The following is a 22,604-nucleotide window of genomic DNA, read 5'->3' on the forward strand; positions in this document are numbered from 1 at the left end:
AGAGGCGAAGGAATTGGGAATAGGAGATGGAATTTTTGCAGGAAGGTGGGTGGGAGGAGGTGTATTCCAGGTAGCTGTGGGAGTCGGTGGGCTTGAAATGGACATCGGTTTGTAGGTGGTAGCCTGAGATGGAGACAGAAAGGTCCAGGAAGGTGAGGTATGTGTTGGAAGTGGTCCAGGTGAACTTAAGGTTGGGGTGGAAGGTGTTAGTGAAGTGGATGAACTGCTCGAGCTCTTGGGAGCATGAGACGCCGCCGATACAGTCATCAATGTAATGGAGGAAGAGGTGGGGTTTAGGGCCAGTGTAGGTGCGAAAGAGGGACTGTTCCAGATAACCTACAAAGCGGCAGGCATAGCTTGGGCCCATGCGGGTACCCATGGCCACCCCCTTTGTCTGTAGAAGTGGGAGGAATCAAAAGAGAAGTTGTTGAGGGTGAGGACAAGATCGGCTAGGGCGGATGAGGGTGTTGGTGGAGGGTGTGGGACCGGAAGAAGTGGAGGGCCTTGAGGCCATCTGAATGGGGAATGCATGTGTATAGGGACTGGACGTCCATGGTGAAAATTAGGTGTTGGGGACTGGGGAATTGGAAGTTCTGGAGGATGTGGAGGGCGTGGGTGGTGTCACGGAGGTAGGTAGGGAGTTCCTGGACCAAGGGGGAGAACTCCCCCCACTGCATTCCAAAACCAGCCCATCTCGTCCCTGCCTGCCTAACTTGTTCTTCCTCTCACTTGTCCCCTCCTCCCACCTCAAGCTGCACCTCCATTTCCTACCTACTAACCTCATCCCGCCCCCTTGACCTGTCCGTCCTCCCCAGACTGACCTATCCCCCTCCCTACCTCCCCACCCATACTCTCCTCTCCACCTATCTTCTCCTCTATCCATCTTCGGTCTGTCTCCCCCTCTCTCCCTATTTATTTCAGAATCCTCTCCCCATCCCCCTTTTCTGATGAAGGGTCTAGGCCCGAAATGTCAGCTTTTGTGCTCCTAAGATGCTGCTTGGCCTGCTGTGTTCATCCAGCCCCACACTTTTTTGTTGTGTCTAGGAAAATCTTGGTTTATATTACAGAAGATAGGATGAAGGGAAGTGGTAAGGAGTAAAAAATAGGTGGGGATACAGCCCAAACAGAGAGAGATGGACAAACAAAGAAGTGGCTGACGATCTGGCTCGGAAAATGAATTGCTAATAATGGGAACTGTTAGTGGCTAACAATGGGTTGCATGTAATAGCAGACTATGTGATATGTGACGATGCCGTGGCTTTAAAGGTTATTTTGTCCTGGTTTTCTTTCGAACAGCGATTATAAGGCAGAGATGCCAAGCAGTATGGGGGGAACGTAAACAGCTTTGGAGGCCTTGCTTTTTGTTTAACAGCCCGAATGGGTCTGGCCAGCTCTCTCAGATCTAGATTACTAGATTTTGGTTTTCTCAGTAAAAACAAAAGCTACTGGGGTCTCAGAGTTGGTAGCTTCAGTGAATGTCTCCTGGCTGCTACTCTTTCTGAATGCCCAAGCATATTAGCATGCTCCACACAATCTCACGATTCGCTATATCCATTTTGTAGGCGAATACCAATGCAAAGTACCCATTTAGGATCTTGCCTCATCCTCTACTTCCAAGCACAAGTTCCCTCCATTTTTGAAGAAGGGTGTCGACTCGAAACGATGCTGCTTGGCCTGCGGTGTCCATCCAGCTCTACACCTTGTTATCTCTTCCCTCCCATATCCTTGTGAGGTCCTACTGCCTCCCTAGTTATCTTCTTGTTTTTAATTAATGGATAGAATGTCATGAGATTCTTTTTCACCCTACTCACCAAAGTCATTTCATGGCTCCTTCTTGCTCTCCTAATTCCCTGCTCGAGTTCTTTCCTGCTTTCTTAATATTCCTCAATGATTCCATCTGATTTTAGCTTCCTAAACTTTACATACACTTCATTTTCTCTTTTGACTAAACTCACAACCTCCCTCATTATCCATGGGTCCCTTATCTGGCCATCCTTGTCCTTCCTCCTTACAGGAACATGCTGGTCCTGAACTCTAATCAGTAGGTATTTAAACAATTCCCAATGTGAAAAGTGGACTTATCCTAGAACAGCTCCTCCTGATTAACACTCCTGTGCACTTGCCTAATACCGACACAATTTGCCCTTCCCCAGTTTAGTACTTTCCCGCGAAGTCCTGATTTAACCTTATTCATAACTGTCTTAAAACTTAAGGAGTTGTGATCACTGTTTCCAAAATGCTCTCCCCTTGAAGGGTCAATTACCTGGCGAGTCTCATTAGCCAATACAAGGGCCAATGTGGCCTTCCTCTAGTTGGACTATCCACATAATGTTTCAAGAAACCCTCTTGGATTCACTTAACAAATTCTGTCCTTTTAAGCTTCTCACTGTAAGGGAATCAATATTGGGGAATTTAATTAAGAGATAGTAGGAACTGCAGATGCTAGAGAAGTACAGGTGTAGAGCTGGATGAACACAGCAGGCCAAGCAACATCACAGGAGCAGGAAGGCTGACGTTTTGGGCCTAGACCCTTCTTCAGAAAATGGCCTGCTGTGTTCATCCAGCTCTACACTTTGTTATCTCTTATTTGGGGAATTTGAAGTCACCTCCTACGACAACCCTGTTGTTATTGCATTTTTCCATAAGCCATAGATCCATAGACTCCCTACAGTGTGGAAACAGAGCCTTCGGCCCAACAAGTCCAAACTGACTCTCAGAACATCCCACCCAGACCCATTCCCAAAACCCACCTACTCAAACACATCCCTGAGCACTACAGGCAATTTAGCATGGCCAATCCACCTAGTCTGCACATCTTTGGACTGCGAGAGGAAACCGGAGCACCTGGAGGAAACCCACACAGACACTGGGAGAACATGCAAACACCACACAAACAGTTGCCTGAGGGGAAATCGACCCAGGCCCCGGCGCTATGAGGCAGCAGTGAGCCACCGTGCCTATAATCTGACATATTTGTACCTCAAAAGCGTCAGTGGCTGTTGAGGGGGACCTGTAGTCTAATCCTATTGGAGTGATTACACCCATCTTATTTTTAATTTCTACCCATATTGCCTCAGTAGATAAGCCCTCCAGTCTGTCATTTCTGAGTGTGACACCGCCGCTGATTAGCAAAGCAACTTCTTTTACATTCCTCACTATCTTGTCTAAAACAATAAAACCCTGAAAAATTGAGCAGCCAGTCCTGTCCCTCTCTCAACCAAGTCTCTGTAATGGCCACAACATCACAGTCCCACGTTCTGATCCAGGCTCTAAGCTCATCTGCCTTGCGTTTAATACTCCTTTCATTGAAAATAAACACACTTCAGCCCATTAGCACTATCATGATCATGCACCTGTATCTGTCTGTGCTTCCTTTCTGACTTATTGGTCCCAACATCCACATTCCCCTCAATCCCTCCAATTGCTGACGAGTTGCTCGAGTTCCCAGCCCCTTGCCACTCTAGTTTATACCCTCCTGAATGGCATTAGTGAACCTCCCTGCTAGAATATTGGTTCCCCTCCAGTTTAAGTGCAACCTGCCCGTCTAGTACAGATTACGCCTGTCCTAGAAGAGGTCCCACTGATCCAAGAACCCGAATCCCTGTCCCTTGCTCCAGCTACTTAGTCAGGCATTCATCTCTCCTATCTTTCTATTCCTTGCCTTCCTAGCACATGGCACTGGTAGTAACCCAGAGATAACTACACTTGAGGTTCTGCTTTTCAGCCTCTTTCCTAACTCCCTATATTCACTCGCAGGATCTCATCCCTCTTTCAACCTATGTTGTTGGTACCAATGTGCACAATGACTTCCGGCTGCTCACCCTCCCTCTTAAGCATTTCATGCAAACACTCAAGAGACTCCTTGATGCTGGCACCAGGGAGGCAGCACACCATCCTGGAGTCTCAAATGCAGCCACAGAAATGCCTGTCTGTGCCCCTGACTAGTGAGTCTCCTACCACTATTGCTCACATGGACTTTGCCCAATCTGCTCTACAGCAGAGCCAGTTGGGGTGCCAACAGGCCTGGCTGCTGCTATTATACTCCTGAGAGGCTAGCCTCCACCAGCAATATCCAAAACAGTATACCTGATCAAGGAAGAAATAGCCACAGGAGAATCCAGCACTACCTGCCTGCCTCTCCTGGCATTCAGCATAACCGAACCTGCAGTGTGACCATGTCCCTGTAACTAGTGTCTATCACGTTCTCTGTACCAGTATGCTCCTCAGTGCGTCCAACTGCCGCTCCATCTGAATGACACAGTCTATGAGGAGCTGCAGCCAGTCACATTTCCTGCAAACATAGTCATCAGAGACCCTAGGCTGCTCCCTGATCTCCCACATCTGGCAGGAGGAGCACACCATTGCCCTAGCTGCCATTTCTGCTCCTTTACATTAAGATAGATAAAAGAATCTTACTTTGCCTTGACCTTGCTCACCTTTCTCTCTGTGGCCCAGTATTCACCTAAACTCACACTTATACCAACGAGCACCACTTCCACCACACAGCAGCCCTTCTCAAACTATTTTGTAGGTAATTTTTAATTAACTGGTTACCTAAAGTTACAATGCAATCTTTACAAACAGACCAAGTATTTTCTAGGCTACAACAAAGTTCCTAACAATGTAAGAGGCCTGACAGGTAAGGCAGATGAACCTAGATCATGGTTGGAAATATGGAAAGGGATATCACAGGTGTTACAGAAATTAGCTCAGGGATGGACAGGACTGGCAGCTTAATATTCTGAGGTGTAGATGCTATAGGAAGGATAGAAAGGGGGCAAGAGAGGAACAGCAGTGGCATTTTTGGTTAAGGGTAGCATTATGGTGATACTTAGGAAGGATTTTCCTAGGAGAAGATCCAGTGAAGTTATTTGGGTGGAACTGAGAAATAGGAAAGGGATAATGGTCTTATTGGGATTGTATTAAAGGCCCCCCAGTAGTCAGCAGGAAATTGAGAGCAAGTAAGTAAGGAGATCTCAGATATGTGCAAGAATAATAAGGCTGTAATTGAAGAGGATTTTAACTTTCCAAACACAGACTGGGGTTACAATAGCGTTAAGAAGGAGGTGATGGCCTGGCGGTATTATCACTGGACTGTTAATCCAGAGATCCAGATTTAAATCCTGCCATGACAGATGGTGGAATTTGAATTCAGTACACTAAAATAAAACTGGAATAAAGAGTCTAACATTGGCCATTGTTGAAAAACCCAACTGGTTCACTAAAGTCCTCTGGGGAAGGAAGTTGTAATCCTTACTTAGTCTGGTATAAATGTGACTCCAGACCTACAGCAATGTGGTGACACTTAACGATTAGGGATGGGAATTAAATGCTAGCCTAGTGACCCACATCCTCATCTTATTAATGAATTTAAAAAAAGAGACTGGATCAAGAGGAATTTGTTCAGTATATGCAAGAACATTTTCTTATTTAGCATGTGGATGAACCTACTAGAGAAAGAGCAAAACGATGGTACGAAGACAGGTGGACGGGCAGGTAGTACTGAGGAGGTGGGGAGGCCGCAGAAAGATTTAGACAGTTTAGGAGAGTGGTCCAGGAAATGGCTGATGAAATTCAACGTGAGCAAATGCGAGGTTTTGCACTTTGAAAAAAAGAATACAGGCATGGACTATTTTCTAAATGGTGAGAAAATTCGTAAAGCAGAAGTACAAAGGGATCTGGGAGTGTTGGTCCAGGATTGCAGGTAGAGTCCGTGATTAAGAAAGTGAATGTAATGTTGTTGTTTATCTCAAGAGGGTTGGAATATAAAAGCAGTGATGTGCTTCTGAGACTTTATAAAGCTCTAGTTAGGCCCCATTTAGAATACTGTGTCCAATTTTGCAGGAAGGACATACTGGCGCTGGAGTGTGTCGAGCGGAGATTCACATGGATGATCCCTGGAATGGTAGGTTTAATGTATGATGAATGGCTAAGGATCCTGGGATTGTATTCATTAGAGTTTCGAAGGCTGAGGGAAGATCTAATAGAAACTTACAAAATAATGTATGGCTTAGAAAGGGTGGATGCTGGGAAGTTGTTTCTGTTAGGCAGGGAGATTAGGACCCTTGGACACAGCCTGAGAATTAGAGGGGGTAAATTTAAAACGGAAATGAGGAGACATTTCTTCAGCCAGAGAGTGGTGGGCCTGTGGAATTCATTGCCATGGAGTGCAGTGGAGGCCGGGACGTTAGATGCCTTCAAGGCAGAGATCGATAAATTCTTGATCTCACAAGGAATCAAGGGCTACAGGGAGAGTGCAGGGAAGTGGAGCTGAAATGCCCATCAGCCACAATTTAAATGGCGGAGTGGACTTGATGGGCCGAATGGCCTTACTTCCACTCCTATGTCTTACGGTCTTAAAACCTGCCCATCTTTTGGGAAATATGACAGACAAGGTGTCAGTGCAGGAGCACTTTACAGAAAGTGAAAAAGGATAGACCTGATTTAAAAGTTAGATGTTCTAAATTGGAATAATGCCAATTTTGATGGTATTAGGCAAGAACGTTCAAATGTTGACTAGGGAGGCTGTTCGCGGGTAAAGGGATGATTGGAAAGTGGGACACCTTCAAAGTTTAGATAATGAGAATTCAGACAGTATGCTCATGTTAGTGTGAAGTGCAACAAAAGCAAAGTTGCTGGAAAAGCTCAGCAGGTCTGGCAGCATCTGTAAAGAAAAAAATCAGAGTTAACATTTCGTGTTTGGTGACCCTTCCTCAGTTCTGAATTTTTCTTCACAGATGCTGCCAGACCTGCTGGGCTTTTCCAGCATCTTTGTTTTTGTTCCTGATTTACAGCATGTGCAGTTCCTTCAGTTTTTATTGAGTGCAAAGTGCAAAACTTATAGGCGTAGAAAATGGTAAATGCTAACTAGAAAAATTGAGGCGCTCATCAAGATAAAGAAGACAGCATATGTCAGGTATAAGAGATAATGGGAACTGCAGATGCTGGAGAATCCAAGATAATAAAATGTGAGGCTGGATGAACACAGCAGGCCAAGCAGCATCTCAGGAGCACGGGCCTGCTGTGTTCATCCAGCCTCACATTTTATTATATGTCAGGTATAGACTGTTGGAATCATGTGAATCCCTGTTTAAGTATAAGGGGAGTAGGAATATGTTAAGAGGGAAATCAGGACAGTAAAAAGGCAACATGAAATAGCTTTGGCAACTAGGGTTAATGAGGATCTAGAGATTCTACAAGTACATTAAGGACAAAAGAGTAACACGGGAGAGAGTGGGGTCCCTTAAAGATCAATGAGACTGTCTATATGCAGAACTGCAGGAGATGGGTGGGTCAACACCGTGGAGCTAGAGGAACAGAGCAGGTCAGGCAGCATCAGAGGAGTAGGAAAGTCGACATTTCGGGAGGCGGGGGGAAATAAGTAGTGATGTCTTGAAAACTGTCCATATTAACAAGAGGTGATGCAGGAGGTCTTAAAATGCATTTAAAGGTAGATAAATGCCCCACACACAATCAGGAGTATCCTGGAACTTTGTGGGAAGCTAGAGAAGAGATTGCTGGGTCACCTACTGAGATATTTGTATGATCAACAGTCATGGGTGAGGTGCCAAAAGACTAGACGGTTGCTAACGTGGTGCCATTACTTAAGAAAGGTGATAAGGAAAAGCCAGGTAACTCTAAATCGGTAAGCCTGATATCAGTGGTGGGTAAGTTCTTGGAGGGAATTCTGACGGACAGGATTTACACACATTTGGAAAGGCAAAGACTGATCAGGGAGTCAGCATGACATTGTGCATGGGAAACTTGATTCAATTTTTTGAAGAGGTGACAAAGAAGGCTGGTGAAGGCAGAGCAATAGATATTGTTTATATGAACTTCAGCAAGGTGCTTGACAAGATTCAGCACTGTAGACTGGTTAGAAATATTAGATCGGAATCCGGGGTAGCCGGGGAATCCAGCCGACTGCATTCAAAATTCACCGAAGGTAGGAGACAGAAGGTAGTAGTTGAAGATTGTTTTCCAGACCACAGGCCTGTGACCAGTGGTGTGCCACAAGGATCAGTGCTCAGTCCGCTGCTTTTTGTCATTTACACAAATGATTTGGATGCAAATATAGGAGGTATGGTTAGTAAATTTGCAGGTGATACCAGAATTGGTGATGTGGTAGACAGTGAAAAAGACTATCTCACAGTACAACAGGACCTTGATCAGATAGGCCAAGCAGTGGCAGATGGGAGTTTAATTTAAATAAATGTGAGGTGTTGCATTCTGGTAAGGCAAACCTGGGCAGCACTTACACAGTTAATGGTATGGCCCTGGGGAGTGCTGCCGATTAAAAAGACCTAGGTGTGCAGGTGCATTGCTCCTTGAAAGTTGAGTTGCAAGTAGACAGGGTGAAGGCAGCTTTGACATGCTTGCCTTCATTTGTCATTGAATTAAGTATAGGAGGTTGAGACGTCATGTTACAGCTGTGCAGGGCATTAGTGAGGCTACCTTTAGAATACTGCGTGCGTCTGGTCTTCCTGCTATGATGTTGTTAAACTTGAAAGGGCGCAGAAAAACATTTTAAGAATGTTGCTGGGATTGGAGGATTTGAACTATAAGGAGAAGCAGGCTGGGGCTTTTTACCCCTGGAGGATTGGAGGCAGAGGGATGTCCTTAGAGAGGTCTGGAAGATCATGAGAGGCATAGATAAGATGAATAGACAAGGTCTTTTTCCCATGATAGGGGAGTCCAAAACTAGAGCACATGGGGTTAAGGTGAGAGGGGAAAAATTTAAAAAGGGACTGGAGGGGCAACTTTTTCATGCAAAGGGTGGAATGAGCTGCCAGAGAAGGTAGTGGAGGCAAGTACAATTACAACAGTTAGAAGCATCTGGATGTGTAAATGAATAGGAAGGGTTTGGATGGATATGGGCCACATGCTGGCAAATGGGACTTGTTCAGTTTAGGATATCTGCTTGCTGCAGACGAGTTGGGCCGAAGAGTTTATTTCCATGCTGTATAACTGTACGATTCTAAGTGCAGGAAACTGGAATTAACACACCTTTATTGCTAGTTATTCAGTGCAGACTTGATAGGTCTGTGCTGTATGACTCTGACTTATAAATTGTTAAGATCCTTTGAACAGCATAAGGCTCGTACAAACTCATGGGAAATGAAGGATGCAATGTTTCATAACATTCAATGTGTTTGGTTAATAAAAGGCAGCCAATAACAGTATTAAAATGAACATTAAACACATTAATTGCTGTCTGCAGAAGAGAACTCCAAACTTTGACCACTCCCTTTGTGAATAAGTGCACCACTTGAAATGCTTGGCTGAAAACATTTCGCTACCTTTTCTGGTCATAGACACAACCACCAAAAATTATTTCTCCTAATCTATCCTCCATTCCTCTTATCTTGATAACTTTAATCAAATCACCCCTGAACTATAATGAGTGTCATATCCCATTGAGTTCAACCCTTGGAGGTCAGGTGGCATTCTGGCAAATCTGGAATTCACTCTATCTAAGGTATAACACCCAGAACTATTCACAATGCTCCTGCTGTGGTATAAGTAGGTTTGTACAGCTGAAACATAGCATCTGCTGCTAGAACTCTATCTTTCTCGATATAAAGGCCAACTTTCCATTAGTCTTTTTCATGACGTGTGTGTACTGCGCCCTTAAGTCTCTTGTTCTCCAGTGTTTTTACCATTGGATTTTTCAGAAAATAGTCTAATGTATCTTTTCAGTCCCAAAGTGGATGACTTCATATTTGCCTACATTGCAATACATTTGCCATTTATTTCCTTATCTAAACCTAACAACATCTGAGATCATGTACACTGCTTATTATGCTGCCCATCTTTGCATCCTTGGCAAATATGGATCGCTGACGTTCTTGCCACCTAAGTTGTTAGCAGTGATGGAGAGTAGTTGTGCTCCCAATACTTTGTGGGACATCACTAATCACATCCTGTCAATCAGATTACCTAGCCACCATCTCTATGCTCTGTGTCCTGCAGGTCATCCAATTTCCTAACCTGGTCAATAAATTGTCTTCAATTCGATGTGCTTCAACTTTTTCCTCGACAAAATGCCTTCTGAAAATCCCAATAAATGACAGGAATCCCCTGTTCACTTCTTAGCCACATCATGAAAAAAATTCAAGGAGGTTTGTCAGTCATAGCCTGCCCTTTAAAAATCCCATGCGAGTTCTCTCAGATAGTTAAATTTTTTTCAAGATTTTCAGTCACTCTGCCATTCATAATGGACTCTAGTAACTTCACATCAACGCACATTGACTGAAATGAGAAATAATTTCCTAATTTCTCCCTTACATTTCTTTCACAGCGGAGCTGCTTACACTATTTTTTGATCCTTGAATCAAGAGAACTTTGACAAATTATAGTTTGTGGCAACAACTTAGTCCTTATCCTGGGATGAAAGTCATCAGTCCTGGCAATTTCAAGCCCATTTCAAGCCCACCGACTCCCACAGCTACCTAGAATACACCTCCTCCCACCCACCCTCCTGCAAAAACTCCATCCCCTATTCCCAATTCCTCCGCCTCCGCCGCATCTGCTCCCACGATAAGACATTCCACTCCCGCACATCCCAGATGTCCAAGTTCTTTAAGGACCGCAACTTCCCCCCCACGGTGATTGAGAACGCCCTTGACCGCGTCTCCCGCATTTCCCGCGACACATCCCTCACACCCCGCCCCCGCCACAACCGCCCCAAGAGGATCCCCCTCGTTCTCACACACCACCCTACCAACCTCCGAATACAACGCATTATCCTCCGACACTTCCGCCATTTACAATCCGACCCCACCACCCAAGACATTTTTCCATCCCCACCCCTGTCTGCTTTCCGGAGAGACCACTCTCTCCGTGACTCCCTTGTTCGCTCCACACTGCCCTCCAACCCCACCACACCCGGCACCTTCCCCTGCAACCGCAGGAAATGCTACACTTGTCCCCACACCTCCTCCCTCACCCCCATCCCAGGCCCCAAGATGACATTCCACATTAAGCAGAGGTTCACCTGCACATCTGCCAATGTGGTATACTGCATCCACTGTACCCGGTGCGGCTTTCTCTACATTGGGGAAACCAAGCGGAGGCTTGGGGACCGCTTTGCAGAACACCTCCGCTCAGTTCGCAACAAACAACTGCACCTCCCAGTCGCAAACCATTTCCACTCCCCCTCCCATTCTCTTGATGACATGTCCATCATGGGCCTCCTGCACTGCCACAATGATGCCACCCGAAGGTTGCAGGAACAGCAACTCATATTCCGCCTGGGAACCCTGCAGCCATATGGTATCAATGTGGACTTCACCAGTTTCAAAATCTCCCCTTCCCCCACTGCATCCCTAAACCAGCCCAGTTCATCCCCTCCCCCCACTGCACCACACAACCAGCCCAGCTCTTCCCCCCCACCCACTGCATCCCAAAACCAGTCCAACCTGTCTCTGCCTCCCTAACCGGTTCTTCCTCTCACCCATCCCTTCCTCCCACCCCCAGCCGCACCCCCAGCTACCTACTAACCTCATCCCACCTCCTTGACCTGTCCGTCTTCCCTGGACTGACCTATCCCCTCCCTACCTCCCCACCTACACCCTCTCCACCTATCTTCTTTGCTCTCCATCTTCGGTCCGCCTCCCCCTCTCTCCCTATTTATTCCAGTTCCCTCCCCCCATCCCCCTCTCTGATGAAGGGTCTAGGCCCGAAACGTCAGCTTTTGTGCTCCTGAGATGCTGCTTGGCCTGCTGTGTTCATCCAGCCTCACATTTTATCAGTCCTGGCAATTTGCTCCTTTTAATGCCATTATTTTCTCATGAATGTTGTCTTGCTTTATTTTGTTTATTCTTCGTCCCTAATTCAATATTAGTTTCCTTGGGCTGCCTGACATGCTGGTATTTTCCACTAATGTCTATATTGATAGAAAGCAATTAATTATTCAGAAGTCCTTCACATCACTGACAGCGTTACTGATATCAGACTTCAAGTGTCCCATGCTGCTTCAATAATTAATGTAATTGCTAACATTTTATGTTGATCTTCATATCATTTGCAATTTCTTTAAATCTTTTTCCTTTTTGTATCTGCTTTGTCACTCTTTGCAATCTTTGTATAATTGACAGTATCTGTGCTATTTTTGTATGCTTTAATTGAATTTTGTCTTTTACCTTTTTAAATTGTCCATGACTGTCTTTTTGACAACTTGTACTCTTGGCCCACAGTCAATATCATATTCCATTTTTGAACACCTGTCACTGATTTCCTGTTGTTTTACTCATTAATGGATTTGTCTAGTTTACGTTGGACGGTTAAGTCCCATTCAGGGCGGCAGGGTGGCGCAGTGGTTAGCACTGCGGCCTCACAGCACCAGGGACCCGCGTTCGAATCCAGCCTCAGGTAACTGTGTGGAGTTTGCACATTCTCCCCGTGTCTGCGTGGGTTTCCTCCAGGGTCTCCGGTTTCCTCCCACAGTCCAAAGGTGTGCAGGTGAGGTGGATTGGCCATGCTAATTGCCCATAGTGTTCAGGGGTGTGTAGGTTATAAGGGGATGGGTTTAGGTGGGATGCTGCAAGGGTCGGTGTGGACTTGTTGGGCCAAAGGGCCTGTTTCCACACTGTAGGGAGTCTAATCTAAAGGCAGATTACCTAAAACTAGAATCTGAATATTATTGAAAGTAAGACACAATTTATTGAAGCTTTTTGTCTTGCACTCATTGAATTTTTAATTTTGCAAAATGTCCCAAAGGGAACTGCCCAAGAGAAAATGCTGATTGGCTTTCAAAATGGACTCTGATTGGTCAAGAGATTGCCATGGAAAATGTAATCAACAGTTAATCAGAGCACTGATCTGAGAAATGAACTGGCGAATAGCTGTCACCTATTTTGTTGAGTAAAAAAGGGGCAGTCCATGTATATTTTCTTTCAGCCTACAAAGAACAATCCTGTATATATTAATGTATGTAGCTTCCCTAATACTCAAGTGCAACAAACTGGGAACCTAAATTGCAATCCTAAATTGATTGTCAGCACAACTTCGTGCACATATAGGATTATTCAACAAATCTTGTCCAATTGGAAAATCACATCTAATCTTAGACAATGCATTGCACATTTTGTAAGTGCGAATTGATTGAATATGGTCAATATCTTGCTTGTTGCAAACAGACAAATGGACATGCTATTCAACTCTTCAATCTCTTCTTTTGTCGGGCTCACAGATGTGGATGTCGATTTTGGCCTTGAGGCTTTGCAATGCTATCAAACATTCACAATGCATGTGAAAATCGGACAAGTCATTCAGAATAACGTAGCTTGCACAAATTAGATTAGCAACATGTGTCTTCAAAGATTTACTTAGTTCAGTTGACATTGATTTATGGCAATATTGCTGGGAGTAGAAAAGTTAAAACTTAACAAGTATCTCTTCCTGTCTGATGTGGAATGAGGCCTCACTAAAATCACACATCCTTGTCGAGATAAATGCCACTTTCACATCGAGAATAACCTCCACTGTGATGTGTGACCACTGTCACTGTGCTAAATGGGACAGACTTTGAACAGATCTGGTAACTCAAGACTGGATATCCATGAAGCGCTATGAGCTATTAACAGCAGCAGAATTGTACTCCAGCACATTCTGCAAACTCATGGCCTGGCATATGTCAAACATCACCATTAAGCCAAGGGATCAACCCTGGTTCAATGGAATGCATGCCAGGAGCAGCACCAGGCATACCTAAAAAAATGAGACGTTAACATAGTAAAACTATTAAACAGGCTACATGCCTGTATAAGCAGCAAGTGATAGATAGAGCTAAGCGATCTCAAACTGATCAGATCTAAGTTCTGCAGTACTGTTGCATCCAGTGGTGAATAGTGGCAAAGGTGGACTCTTAAAGAGGAGTAGGCTCACTGGAGGAGAAGGCTCACAAATACCACCATCATCAATGAAAGGCGAGATCAACACACCAGTGCAAAAGATAAAGCTGAAACATTCATAGCTATCTTCAGCCAGAAAAGCCAAGTGGATGATCCATCTTGGCTTCCTCCAGTGGTCCCCAGCCAATTCGATTCTCCTCAAGCGAAAAACTTTGGACCCTGACATCATTACAGCAATAGTAATGAAGGTGCTCCAGACTTTATTACTCCCCTAGCCAAGCTCTTCCAGTACAGTTACAACACTGGTAACTACCTGACAATGTGGAAAATTGCCCAGGTAAGCCCTTTACACAAAAAGAAGGACAAATCTAACCTGGCCAATTACTGCTCCATCTGTCTCCTCTCGATCATCAAAGTAATGTAAGGTGTTATCAATAGTGCAATCAAGCAGCACCTGCTCAGCAACACCCAGTTTGGGTTCCGCCTCAGCCACTCAGCTCCTGACCTCATTATAGCCTTGGTTCAAACATGGACGAATGAGCTGAATTCCAGAGGTGAGGCAAGTGACAGCTCTTGACATCAAGGGTGCATTTGACAGAGTGAGGCATCAAGAGGCCCTAGCAAAACTAGAATCAATGAGTATCATTATCTGTTGTTTGGTGTTGTATCTGGTACATAGGAAGATTGTTATGGTTGTTGGAGGTCAGTCATCTCAGCTCCAGGATTTCTCTCCAGGAGTTCCTCAGGGTAGTCACCTTGGGTCAACTATCTTCAGCTACTTCATCAATTACTTTCCTTCCATCACAAGCTCAGAAATAGGGATGTTCACCAATGATTGCATAATGTTCACCACCATTTCAGAATCGTTAAATACCAAAGCAATTCATGCTCAAATGCAACAAGATCTAGATAATATCCAGGCCTGGGCTGACAAGTGGCAAGTAACATTCATGCCACACAAATGCCAGATAATGACCATCTCCAATAAGAAACAATCTTATCACTGCCCCTTGACATTCAATGGCGTTACCATCATTGAAGCTCCCACTTTCAACAACTTTTGTATTACCATTGACCAGAAACTCAGCTGGACTTATCCCATAAACACAGTGGCTACAACAGCAGATCAGAGACTAGGAATACTGCAGCAAGTAACCTCCTGACTCCACAAATCCTGTCCATCATCTAAAAACTGAAACCACGTACAAGGACAAACTCCTCACTTTCGCGGTTAGAAATATTTTCATGTTTAGCTGAACTATTTATTTGTGTTGCCAAACTGATTCTACATATGTAAAATTATGGTATGAATTCTATCCATTAAGCTGTCATCTATTGACTCAATATAATGGCATAGACAGATCAAATCAAAAAATGAAAGAAATTAGGATATTTTGCATGAGGTAAAGCATATGGCACAACATAAATTAGTAGCCCTATTATCAATCTGTCAACAGTTCTGTTTCCGTATTAATCTGTTGAAACTTATCTCACATAAATACCCTGTGGGGGTTTACAGGGTGGTACATTTGCATATTCTAGAAGCTACACAGGGACTTATTCTTTGCAGATGGAAAGAACATGTACATACGCTGTGCCTGTTCCAATTCAACAAAATAGGTGACAGTCATTCACTGGTCAATTTATCAGAGCAATGCACTGACCAATCTGAGTCAACCTGCCTGGTTTAAAATTTAACAATGCCTGGCTGTTAACTGTCAATCAGCATTAATGGGTGGATTCTCCATGGCAATCAGTGTTCACTTGCCAACCAATCAGCTTACACCAAAGTGGCCCATGCTTGAAAGACACAAAATGGTCAAACAGGACTAAACAAAATGGGGCTGTCTGCTCTAACATTTAAAGTAAAACATAATAGTACCTTGGAACAGAGCTACCCAAGGTCGTACAAAGGTCCTGCAACCCATTATCCGAGACAGTTTTGATAAGAGGATGCCTAAGAACAGACAAATGACTGCAGTTTCATTAATGAAAGGATGTTGTCTCACTAAACACACAGTACCAGGGGTGTAAATCTTAGCCAACAAACCCATCAGGTCAACTCCCTAAACATGTAGCAAAAACAACAGCTGAAGATATTTTGTAGTAACTAGCTTTTTACCTACAGCATTAAGAAATAGACTCTAGTTAAAAAATTATTCAGATAACCACAAAAGTAGTTTTCAACATATAACCAGAACCAACAGGTTGAAATTTGATAGGTAAGAGTGCAAAGGAATGACTAGGGTCAATAAAGAACGTAAGGACATTCCTGGTAACTACTGGATTACCAGTTTAGTATTAGTGAATATAGAGTCATGGAATCATACAGCACTGAAGCAGAACTTTCGATCCAACTAAACAGGTATCCCAGGTCCCATTTGCCTACATTTGGTCTATACATCTCTATAAACCTTTCCTATTCAAGTACCTATCCAAATGTTTTTCAAATGTTGTAATTGTATCTGTTTCTACTACTTTTTCTGGTAGTTCATTCTGTACACATAGAACCCCGTGTGAAAAAGTCACCCCTCAGATATCTTTCAGATCCTTCCCCTCTCACCATAAACCTTTAAATTTTGGGCTAATTTTGAATTTTTGGACTAAATTTGAGACTTAATTTTGGACTCCCCTGCTCTTGGGAAAAGACTTTGGCTATTCACCCTATCTATACCCATCATGATTTTATGGATGTCTATGAGGTCACCCATCGGCCTCCAAAGCTCGAGGGTAAAATGTCCCAACCTATACACATAACGCAAACCCTCTAATTCTGGCAACATCCTTGTAAATTTTTTCTGCACCCTTTCTAGTTTAACAACATCTTTTGTATACAGGGAGACTAGAATTGTGCACAAATTCCAAAAGTAGCCTCACCAATGTCTTGTAAGGCCTCAACATGATGTCCTGACTCCTGTATTCAGTGTTCTGACCATCTTCTTCACCACCCTGTCTACATACAATAGTGCTTTCAAGGAACTATAGCATGTACCCTTAGGTTCCTCTGTTCAACAACATTCCCCAGAGCATTAACTTTGAAAGTCCTGCCCTGGTTTGCCTTACCAAAACGCAACACCTCACATTTATCTGAATTAAACTCCCATCTGCCATTCCTTGACCCACTGGCCCAGTTGATCAAGATCTCTTTGTTCTCGTAGATAACATTTTTTACTGTCTGCTATGCCACTAATTTTGGTGACATCTACAAACTTACTAACCATATCTCCTATATTCTCATCCAAATTGTTGATATAAATTACAAACAACAGTGGATCTAGCATCAATCCTTGTGTCACAGTGCTCGTCACAGGACTCCAGTCTGAATAATAACTTCCACCATCAATCTGTCTTATCTGCATTTACCTTTAAAATAAAAAAAGTTAGGGTCTAGACTATCTTGTTAACATGTTTGAGGGGGTTTGATCTGTTCCTTAACAAGCCAATTTAATATGCATTTGGCTCTCTCACCCTGGAGCCCACGCGATCTAATCTTACTCGCCATTCTACCATGCGGACCTTGTCAAAGGCTTGCTAAAGTCTATGTAGACCATGCCTACTGCACTGCCTTCATCCATCCTCTTCAAAAACCTCAATCAAATTTGTGAGAAATAATATCCCACTCACAAGTCCATGTTGACTATACCTAATCAGTTCTTGCCTTTCCAAATGTATGTAAATCCTGTCTGTCAGAACTCCCTCCAACAACTTACCCAGCACTGACGTCAGGCTCACCAGTTTGTAGTTCCCTGGCTTTTCCTTACCACTTTTCTTCAACAATGACACATTAGCCACCCTCCAGTCTTCTGGCACCTCACCCTTGGCTGTCAATGACACAACTGTCTCTGCAAGGGGGCCCACAATCTCTTGCCTAGCTTCCTACAATATTTTGGGATACAACTGATCAGGTCCCAGGGATTTATCTACATTTATACTTTTAAGATCCCCAGCACCTGCTCTTCTGTACTGTGATTATTTTCAAGACAAAAATATTTATTTCCCCAATTTCCCTCGCTTCCATGTCTTTCTCCACAGTAAATACTAAGGCAAAATATCTGTTCAGGATGTCACCCATCTCCTGCGGCTCCAGATAGACTGCCTCGTGGAACATTAAGGGGCCCTATTCTCTTCCTTGCAACTCTTTTGCTCTTAATGTATTTACAGAATCTCTTCGCATTTTCCTTAAGCTTATTTGTCAAAGATATCTTAGGTCAGCTTTTAGCTCTTCTGATTTCCCTCTTAAGCATACTCCAACATACTCCCCTAGGGATTCACTTGATCCCAGTGGCCTATACCTGACATAAGCCTCCTTTTTCTTAACCATAGACTCAAAGTCCCTCATCATCCAGTGCTCCCCACACCTTCCAGCCTTGCCTTTGACACTAACAAGGACATGTTGTAACTGAACTCTCATTATCTAATTTTTGAAAGCCTCCCACATGCCAGAAGTCCCTTTACCTACGAACAGCCTCCCCCCGTCAACTTTTGAAAGTTACTGTCTAAAATCAAAGTTAGCCTTATTCTAATTTAGAACTTTAACTTTCATAGTAGGCTTCTCCTTTTCTATAACTATTTTAAAACTGATAGAATTATGATCACTGGTTAGTAAGGTTTTATACCCTATCTTGAAGAAGGTTGTTACACTTGCCTTTTTTCAATCATCTGGTAGCTCCAGTGCATCTAGGGAAGATTAGGTATGGTAGACAGCTGTTGTAGTCATTCACTGCTACATTCAGTGGACCATGTAAATCATGTGGGAGTACTGCATTTAGTTGAAAATCTTCACTATTCTACAATCACTCTGTAGCACAAATATAACCACTGGCTTCTTTACTGCAACAGATTTCTTAAACCTCTCTTCAATGTCTTCTCGAATGCAACAGTAAGTGTGAGGAACTCATTGATTTCTTTGTTATCAAGATTAAGTGCATTCAACCCCTGTCCTGCTACTTGCTCCATAATCCTAGTATCTCAAACTATATCAGAGGTCCCTCCTGCTTGAGCCCACACCTATCCCTCACTTCACTCCAAGCTCACTCTGAGGTCATGCTGTCCATGAGACCCACCATCTGCACTCTGAATACTATTTCTATTAAACTACTGATCATCCTGATTCCTTTCCTAATTCCCAAGTTACCTGATATTGTTAATGGTTCTCACTCTTCAGGTTCTGTTCCCTTCTCTCTCAAATCTATCATTATCACCGCTCTCTTCAAATAAAAGCTCTCATTCTCAATCCTTTCATGAGTTAGAAACAATTTATCTCTATTTACTCTCTCAGAGCACTCAGACCTCTGAATACCTCTATCAGATCTCTTCTCAGCTTCATCTTTTCCAAGGACAACAGATCCAAATTCATCAATTTATCTTCATATCTAAAAATTCCATATCTCTGGATGCATTCTTGTGAATCTGTCTTGTGCTGTCTCAAATGCCTTTGCATTCTCCCAAAAGTTTAGCTCACAGAGCTGGATCCAGCTGAGGCCAAGTTAGTGTCTATTACCAAAAATAATTTAATTCCTTGCTGTTGTATTTTATATCCCTGTAAATAAAGCTGAGGATACAGTTCATTTTATTAACCACACCCCCAACCTGTCCAACCAACTTTAATAACTTATTCACAGGTCCCTTTGCTCCTGCATTCCTTTAAAATTGTGTTGTTTGTTTTATACTGCCTCCCTGTGATCTTCCCACAAAAATAAAACACCTCACATTTTTCTGCAATAAAGTTCATCCGCAATCTGTCCACCAGCTCCACCAACTTCCTTGCCTATTTGATGTTCTACATTATCCTTCATGTGGTTTACAATTCTTCCAAATTTTGAATCATCAGCAAATTTTGATTGAAGTGTGAATATATAAGGCAGCGGAGAGGTGTTGGGGCGGAATTCAAGGAAACTGGCACAAAAAATACAACCTTAAAATTAAATAACATTAAACAAGGCAAGTTAAAGTGTGTCTTACTGTACTAAGAATAACTTTATATTCAAGATTTATTACGTTAAATTCTACCAGCTGCTATGGTGGCAGTCGAACCGACACGTAGCGCGCGCACCCCCCCACCAAGCATTAGCCTTGGCCTTTGGATTATTAGTCCAGTACCACTACAATACTATAGAACCACCTTCTTTCTTGTAGAGTCCACAAATAGTTGTGGTCTCCATGTTATGAAAAGAAAGGAGGCAAAAGGCTGGGTTCATTCCCTAGAAATTAGGAACAGGTTTGATAGAGTAGACAGAGAAATGTTTCCACTTATAGATGAATCAGATCCAAGGGCTATATAAAAAACAAATGGTCACTAGTCAAACCAATAAAGAATTCAAGAAGATCATCTTTACTTAGAGTAGTTAAAATGTTGAATTAATTCTCACAGAAAATAGATGAGGTGAATCGCATAGTGATATTTGAAAGGAAGAACATGATGGAGAATGGTAGCCACGACGTGGAGGTGCTAGTGTTGGACTGGGATAGGCAAATTCAGAAGTCACACGACACCAGGTTACAGTCCAATAGGTTTATTTGAAATCACACTTTCGGAGCACTGCGCTTTCGTCAGGTGAAGTAAACCTATTGGACTATAACTTGGTATCATGTAACTTCTGACTATGATTGCACAATGTTCAGCACCATTCGTGACTCCTCAGATACTGAAGCAGTTCATGTCCACATGTAACAAGATCTGGACAATATCCAGGCTTGGGCCGACAAGTGGCAAGTGACACACAAATGCTAACCACCACCCCTTGACATTTAATGGTGTTACCATCACTGAATCCTCCACTATCAACCTCTTGGGGGTTACCATTGACCAGAAACTCAACTGGACTCACCACGTTAACAGAGTGGCGACAACAGTAGGTCAGAACTGGGAATACCGCGGCAAGTAACTCACCTCCTGACTCCTCAAAGCCTGTCCACCATCTACAAGGCACAAGTCAGGAGTGTGATGGAATAGTCCCCATTTGCCTGGATAAGTGCAGCCCCAACAACACTCAAGAAGTTTGACACCATCCAGGACAAAGCAGCCCACTTGATTCTTGATTCAGCCCACCGTAGAAATTCACCAATGATCCAAATCCATGACCACTTCCATCTAGAAGGACAAGGGCAGCAGATATATGGGAACACCACCAGATCCAAGTTCCCCTCCAAGTTCACTCACTATCCTGACTTGGAAATATATCGCCGTTCCTTCACTGTCGCTGGGTCAAAATCCTGGAATTCCCTCCCTAATAGCTTTGTGGGTCAACCCACAGCAGGAGGACTGCAGCAGTCTACAAAGGCAGCTCACCATCACCTTCTCAAGGGCAACTAGGGATGGGCAAGAAATGTTGGCCAGCCAGCGAAACCCACATCCCACAAATGAATTTGAAAAATGATGGAGAATGGAAAACAGATAGAATGATACTCTGATAGGGTTAGGTGAAAAGTAACTCAAGGAGCACGAACACTGACATAGAGCAGGTGGATCAAAATATATCTAAACTGGGATTTTATTAGGTCTGAATAGTCAGAGCTTATTCATATCACTAATGATATACTTACTATGAGCTTGTTGGCTGCTTCCTTGATTTTGTCCACCTTGGCCTCAGAAAGTCCCTTGATGTTGCAGAGTGCCCTTCGTGTTGTCATCTGAATCCCCTTCACTGTGCAGATTCCAACAGTTTTCATTTTCTTAATATCAGCCACGTTCTATAAGAAAGACACTATTAGAGTTCTTAATCATTACCTAAGAAAACAATATTATTCTATTCAAAAGACAAACACAAGCTAAAATCATGAGGTTAGGTCTGTAGCACAGGAAACCAAATATGTTCAGGTAAGACCAAATTCTCAATTCATATAATTTTTGTGTTCTTTTTTCTGAGACAATTGAAGATCATTCCTTCTCCATGCAGCTTTTGACGTGGTCAACTACATCATCATCCTGCAAAACTTCAGCTGTGTAGGACAACCCTCATTTAGCTCTTCTCCTTGCCCAGCCACGAGCATTTCAAGAGTTCTGCAAGGAACCATGCTTCACCTGTTTTTCTTCTTCATCCAATGTTTCTTTGCATCACCATCTGCAAATGTAGGGTCAAATTCTATATAGAGCTACCTCACCACAATTTATTTCAACCCTTTCATGATCTCTGTTCTTCCAGATTTCTTGCTTAATGTTTAGTTTGGATGGGCTGCAATTTCCTCTTTGGTTCCTGCCATTTACTTCACATTCTGACTCACTGATTCCAATTTTCCTCCCTGACTGATCTCAGGCTGAACCTGACTATTCCCTACTTCAACAGCCTATTCAATGCATTGAATCTTACTTAATGACTCTATCAGATCAGACTAGAAACGTTAACTTTGTTTCTCTTTAAATATTAATAACCTGCCTTTAAACAGCAATAACCTGCTCATGATGCTGAGTTTTGATTCCACAACAGCATATGGCTCCAGATCTTTTGTCTGAATGTGGACAGAACTGCTGAACACTAGGACCATAAGAAATTGGAACAGGAGTAGGCCATCAGCTCCTCAAGCCTGCTACACTATTCAAAGGATCACAGCTGCTCTGACATTCCACACATCCACTTTTCTGTGTTTTCCCTGTAACCCTTGATTCTTTTACTGATCAACAATCTATCACAGTCTTAAACATACACAAGGACTCTACCCTGACAGCTCTCGGTATCAAGGGGTTCCAGAAACTCAGAATCCTCTGCAGGAAGAAATTCTTCTTCATCTTAGTCTTAAAGTGGCATCCCTTTCTTT

General features: G+C 43.3%; 1 protein-coding gene across 1 annotated transcript in view; it reads right to left on the reverse strand.

The window, feature by feature from the left end:
* dmc1 (DNA meiotic recombinase 1) overlaps window positions 1–22,604 on the reverse strand; it is a 151,112-nt gene that overhangs the window by 112,797 nt on the left and 15,711 nt on the right. Inside the window, exon 4 of the mRNA XM_048521125.1 lies at window positions 21,396–21,542. Coding sequence (XP_048377082.1) covers window positions 21,396–21,542 — 147 coding nt within the window. The remainder of the gene's footprint in view (window positions 1–21,395; window positions 21,543–22,604) is intronic.

This window comes from Stegostoma tigrinum, chromosome 38 (assembly GCF_030684315.1).
Source record: "Stegostoma tigrinum isolate sSteTig4 chromosome 38, sSteTig4.hap1, whole genome shotgun sequence".
In the NCBI taxonomy this organism is placed as follows: Eukaryota; Metazoa; Chordata; class Chondrichthyes; order Orectolobiformes; family Stegostomatidae; genus Stegostoma; species Stegostoma tigrinum.